Here is a 5620-nt window from a genome sequence, read left to right as displayed (position 1 = left end):
CTGCAATGCATCCCCGTGGCCACTAGAGGTCAGCGAAGACTTCCAATTTACTGTCACAATCCCGATTAAACCTTTCAAAATAAAACAAATGAGGCAATATCAGCGTTTCTCTTTTCATGTTTAGCACATGAAAATAAACATACTGATACTATTAAAGTAAACCATTCGTGATTGATGCCTGATACCTCTAAATATTACCATTATCACTGTTGAAAATACAGTAAGGTTGTCTAGTCTAGATCTTTCCAGACTTCACCTGTCTTTTCTACGCTCTACACTTGGGGTGACGTGATTTTTCTTGACGTCGGGTTACGTAACAGACGTGGGAGGAGCTTGCGTGACACATCAAAACTTGACGACAACAGCCCAACGAAGCAAACAGAGACAGACAGTTGTGTTCGGGTCCATTACGGTTTAACTACTATCAAAGGAGTACGGTAAATCGCTGTTAACCGGAATAATTGAAGACAACACCGTCTCTTTTTACTTCTCCACAGGAGGCTGGAAGAAAAACGGGACTTGGTGAGTCAAAAAAACAACCAAATGTCAGATGTATCTCGCTAGCTTGAGTCAGCTAACAGCACAATTTGACGAGGCACCTATAGAAAACAAATCCGACATGTTGATGGGGATTTCTGTGTTTATCTTAGAGATTTTTGGCGAGAGAGGTAGCTACATATTGTTTTAACATACTTAGATAATGCTTCTACACGAGCTAGCATCGACTTTAACGTTGGCCCATTGTGTAACAAACATACAGGCTAACTGTTAGCATTTGTAGTAACATGTTAGTAGTGATTTTTTAAAAACACCTTGCTCTCATTCTGTGGTTAGAGGAACATAGACTGCTGTTTACGGCTTACAGGCACGTTATATGCCTGCCAAACGACCGTAAACATCCTGTACTGTAGTTATGTAATCTGCCTAATCGTATAAATTAGCCTGGCCTAGCTAGCTCTTCCTGAGCGACAAATAACAGGTTTGTTTCCACAGCGGAACCATGACAACAACGCCTAAAAGCCAAAAACTACCACCGCTTCTAGATGATCTTGGATGTAAAGTTGCCTCGTCATGATGCTAGTAGCAACAACAACAAAGTTGTGAATGACTTAGCTAATTTCAAAGGCTAACGTTAGCTAGCATACTGTGAATCCTCCCCTGTTTATGGTATTGACACAGTCAGCACTTTATCTGCTACAGTGTTAAGTGAAAACACCAACCCTCTCTGCCTCCTGTAGGTCGTTGAGGTTTCACCGCTGTCAGCTGTGCAGGTATTTCTGAGATGGAGTTTCCAGATTTAGGTGAACACTGCTCTGAGAAGACCTGCAAACGTTTAGGTGAGTACAGCTTTGGAAAAGAGGACCATCATTTCCTGATTGTTTACAGTGTGATTTTTTTTTCTTACCTCCAAATCTAAAACCCTGTTGTTTGAAACTACAGATTTTCTTCCTATGAGATGTGATGCCTGTCAGGAGATTTTCTGCAAGGACCACATAACCTATGCAAACCACAAATGCATGTCATCCTACAAGAAGGTAAACCGTAATGTTTCAATTTGAATACTCCTATTTTAAATCTAGTTATTTGCACTTTACTGCAAGAATGCACTTAAATCAGAATAATTCACATTTTTATTCATGTTTTAAACTTTATTGAAACTGTATTTCAAGTTGCAGACAAAAACATAAAGAAAATGCTCACCAAAATAAGTCTCATTGAGGATTATTGATCTGTCTTACTTCTACATTTTGGTTCCCAATTGTATTTTTCATCAAGAAATAAGCAGATTCAACGAGTGATGATTGCTTTCATGTTTTGGTTTTACTTCAATGTTTAAAGTTAGAGTTGTCAACAGTGTGGCTGCATTACATTGATTCACCTGTTAAAAAAAATCTTAAATCCTGTGTTTGTTTAATATCTAATTTTATAGGATGTCCAGGTCCCAGTATGTCCTTTGTGCAACATCCCCATTCCCATCAAGAGAGGGGAGATGCCTGACATCAAAGTCGGAGAACACATTGATCGGGACTGCAAATCGGACCCTGCGCAAAGAAAGAGAAAAGTATGTATTTAATACACATGAATCAAATAAATGTGGTGTGGCTTTATCTACCGGTAAATCTCATTTTAACTTTTTTTTTTTTTTTAAGATTTTCACAAATAAATGTTCTAAAGGAGGCTGTAAGCAGAAGGAAATGATGCGAGTGACCTGTGACCAGTGCCATTTAAATTACTGTCTTAAACATCGGCACCCACTAGACCATGATTGTAAGACTGATGGGAAACCTCTGTCCAAATCTGGGTGGGTACAGTTACATTTACCCAGTTACCTTTAAGACGCTGCCATAATTTCATCTGAAGTGTCAGTGTGTGCATGTCTGTATTCTTATTGTAATTTTCCAAATCCTAGACATGCTGCTTTATCGAGGAACCAAGGTGCTTCTTCCACCTCCACTTCTGCCTCCAGCTCTAGTTCCTCTGCTTCAGGAAATCCTAGACCTGTTTCTAATGGTGTGAGGGCAAACACCAGAAACCATAACAGTGGGTAAGGACCATTACTCTAAATGCTCATGCGGATGGTTATATTTAAATGGACCCCTAAAATAGTAATCACTTATGTCCCCTGGTCCTATTTTTACCTCCTCTTTACAGCACTGCCCCGCGGATCCCTACTTCTGTTTCTGCACAGAATGTAATACCACCCTCCGCTTCATTTCAGGCTGGCCTGGTATGCACATGATTTCTGATTTCCTAATTTCTAAACATTTCCCCATGTGAGTAAAATATATACTCATGAGTGTGCTGCTTGTTTACAGACAGAGGAGCAGGCTTTGCAAAGGGCTCTGGAGATGTCTTTGGCTGAGTCAAGGCCGGCGGTTCAGCCGACCCTCAGGTGAGTCAACCTCAACCTGTAACCTGAGAAATATCCTATAATCAGCTTCACATGAGTCCTAAGCCACTTGTGTCTGTGTGCTGCTGCTGAGAGTGGATGAGTGTAACACTCATTGGGCCTCAGCTTAAAACAGCAGAGGGAGAGTGTGTAAACAACAGGGAGAAACATGAAGTGTAACTAATATTCACTGAATCTGGTGCCGTAAAAAACAGTCTTCTGTTGCAAGTAAGGCTATTGACATTCATATTATTCAGGTTTATTATTTATGAGAAAGAAAAAATCATTTAAACTGTGCTGCAATTGTTATTTTATTTACCAATTAATCTACTGGGTATTTTTTGTTAGACCTGTAAATCATACTGTGCAACATGCAAGCACAGCAGTTAAGACAGGGTCAGGAGTTTGGCTTGTGTCACAAATTAAAAGTAGCTTGAAGGGCTTTCATGGAGCTATAGACTCCTTCTTTCACTGTAAATATTTAATAACACGATCTATGATCAGATCTACTCTAATGTGCATTATGGGAATATCAATTGACTGGGAGAAACGCCTTGGCTGGCAGAGTGCCCACAGCAGTAGGCGTTTCAGAATGGGCTGGTTTTATTGTAAGATATGAAAAAGCAAAGAAAAGACCCTGCTCTGCAAAGTTTTCAATCTCAACTAATGGAAAGGCAAGGAAACCTACACTTATTTCCCCATCAGGTAAAACTGCTGTACTGGAAAGGTAAATTGTGTTTAGAGACAAACAGCAGTGATATAGCACCACAATAAACCCAGGATTCTTCTTCTTTGCGTCTCAGCCCTCAGGAGCAGGAGGATCTGGCTCTGGCTCAGGCTCTGGCTGCCAGTGAAGAAGAATACAGACGCCAGCAGCAGAGACAACAGGTACCCGGAAAGCTTAGGCGTCAGTAGCATGCTAAGAGGAAGACATGTAGGTACACAGTTGTCATGGCAACCCATGCTCATTGAAGTTTCTTAAGTGGCAGAAGATGAAAAACTAATTTGCCTTTTATATATTTTTAATTAATATGTGGAGAAAACAAAGAGGCTTTGTTTTTGACTGTGCTTTTTCTCTTTGTTTAGGGACGAGACTCCAAACAGTCCAACTGTAGCCTTTCTTAATCACAGATCACCATCGAAAACTTCAAGCTGTGCTAATTATCTCCTAGAAACTGCACATCTGGGATCTCAATAACCAGGATCAATGATTGTTACATGAAGAAATCCTCTCGGAAGTTGCTGAGATATTACCGCCTTCTACAATAAAAAGCACATACTTTCCCAGCAGGATCAGTCATTTTTACTAATGATTTGCTTTGTACATATTTTATATGCTATGATCATGTTGAACCCATTATATTACCATATATGAATATTGAATAAATTATTTCAAAGATGCACCCTGAGTTTTGGAACTGCTTAATTCATTCACATGTGATGACACGCACTAGACCAGTGGTTGGCTCGTGACCCCATTTTGACACCACAAATTTCTGGCAACCAATCAAGATGCGCCAGCTCAGATATTTTTATATGCTGCATTTTATTTAGATTTGGTTTATATTCAAGAAAGTGAAAGTATAGAATACACTTGTTTAAAGGTGTACAGAAATGGCCGTTTGTCCTGTTTGTCGCGCCAAGTTGTCACAAGGTGCAACACGAGTTTACCCGAGTAAGGAAAACGAATTTGATTGGTCATTATCGAGCTGGCGGGATATTCAAAGCTTGGGGCGATACCGAGCTCCGTGTGTGTGTTGTCTAAGACGTTTGAATGACGGATGACGGATCCAATATCAGTGGCTGGTGAATCGTGAGCAGGCTGAGGTATAATCCGTGCGCCTGCATTATCCAATGCGAAAAAAAAAATACACACTTTCATCCCGGATTTACTCAAAAATAGAATTTTGCACAAAGTTTGGCCTACATCGTCTGATAGATGAGTAATTTTATGACCCAGAGTGGGCTTAAATTCAATTTTCTTTTCTGTACACCTTTAACATTGTGTGTGGTGTTTTAATCATAATTTAAAAAAGAATAATAAGAAAATATTTTTTATCAGTAATCTTTTTATCAATTACTAGACATTTAGTCGACCCCATTTGAATTCCAGGTGACCCCACATGGGGTCCCAACCCCAAGGTTGAAAAACACTGCACTAGACTCTTGAGAGGTGAAGCCTGTTATTTAGGCAAATCAGCAAGTCCATTAGAGTTGTGAGTCAAATCATTAATTCAGCCTTTCAGTAGGAAGGTTTGGGTTTGTTTACAGATCACGCTCACATTTCACAGGCAGGTTTGGATGAATATGGGCCAGCTTTATTCACAAAATGATGTAGGCAATGCCAGTGCAGCTAAAATTGAGGAATATTAAACCACTTACATAAATTGTAGATGATTTATTCTCCTTTTATTTCCAATGTTTTTTGTGCTCAAACCTCCATCAGACAAAAATCATCACAATGAAGGTCTGAGGACAATGACAACACATTTTCAGTCAGCTTTAAATCTCATACACACACCTCCTGGTATTGATAGATTGTTAATTGTAGGAGAATATTACCAACTGAGGATTTAGATCAGAACTACTCTGAGTAGACAGTTTAAATGGTAACACTTTAACAAGGACCCCTTAAAATAAAGTGTTACCAAATAAATCAACATTTCACACAAGGAACAAAAGGAAGGAACTGGAGTCATCCATGCTAGGAACAGCAGAGGGCAGTAAAGC

General features: G+C 39.6%; 1 protein-coding gene across 3 annotated transcripts; it reads left to right on the top strand.

Annotated features, from left to right (window-relative positions):
- The first annotated feature begins 299 nt into the window (after positions 1-299).
- On the top strand, positions 300-4289 carry zfand2a (zinc finger, AN1-type domain 2A). Of its 3 annotated transcripts, none has more exons than XM_085783839.1 (10): positions 300-522; positions 1239-1337; positions 1441-1535; positions 1931-2062; positions 2151-2302; positions 2411-2545; positions 2653-2728; positions 2817-2893; positions 3694-3778; positions 3977-4289. In XM_085783839.1, the coding sequence occupies exons 2-10, from the start codon at positions 1283-1285 to the stop codon at positions 4013-4015; spliced, it is 846 nt and encodes a 281-aa protein (XP_085639965.1). In that variant the 5' UTR covers positions 300-522; positions 1239-1282; the 3' UTR covers positions 4016-4289. The 3 variants fall into 3 exon arrangements, with proteins under 3 accessions (XP_085639965.1, XP_085639966.1, XP_085639967.1); XM_085783840.1 differs by having other exon boundaries at positions 343-522; positions 3694-3824; XM_085783841.1 differs by having other exon boundaries at positions 343-522; positions 3694-3828.
- The last annotated feature ends 1331 nt before the right edge of the window (positions 4290-5620 follow it).

This window comes from Trachurus japonicus, chromosome 8 (assembly GCF_045865225.1).
Source record: "Trachurus japonicus isolate A0001 chromosome 8, Traja_1.0".
Taxonomy (NCBI): Eukaryota; Metazoa; Chordata; class Actinopteri; order Carangiformes; family Carangidae; genus Trachurus; species Trachurus japonicus.
Note: the sequence above shows the minus strand (reverse complement) of the source record. Positions and strands in the feature narration are given on the sequence as shown.

What these genes read in the sequence shown, in the direction of transcription:
- zfand2a (XM_085783839.1), top strand. Translation starts at nt 1,283, where the DNA reads ATGGAGTTTCCAGATTTAGGTGAACACTGCTCTGAGAAGACCTGCAAA. An exon ending in GCATGTCATCCTACAAGAAG is followed by an intron (nt 1,536 to 1,930) that starts GTAAACCGTAAT and finishes CTAATTTTATAG; the next exon opens with GATGTCCAGGTCCCAGTATG. An exon ending in AAACCTCTGTCCAAATCTGG is followed by an intron (nt 2,303 to 2,410) that starts GTGGGTACAGTT and finishes TCCAAATCCTAG; the next exon opens with ACATGCTGCTTTATCGAGGA.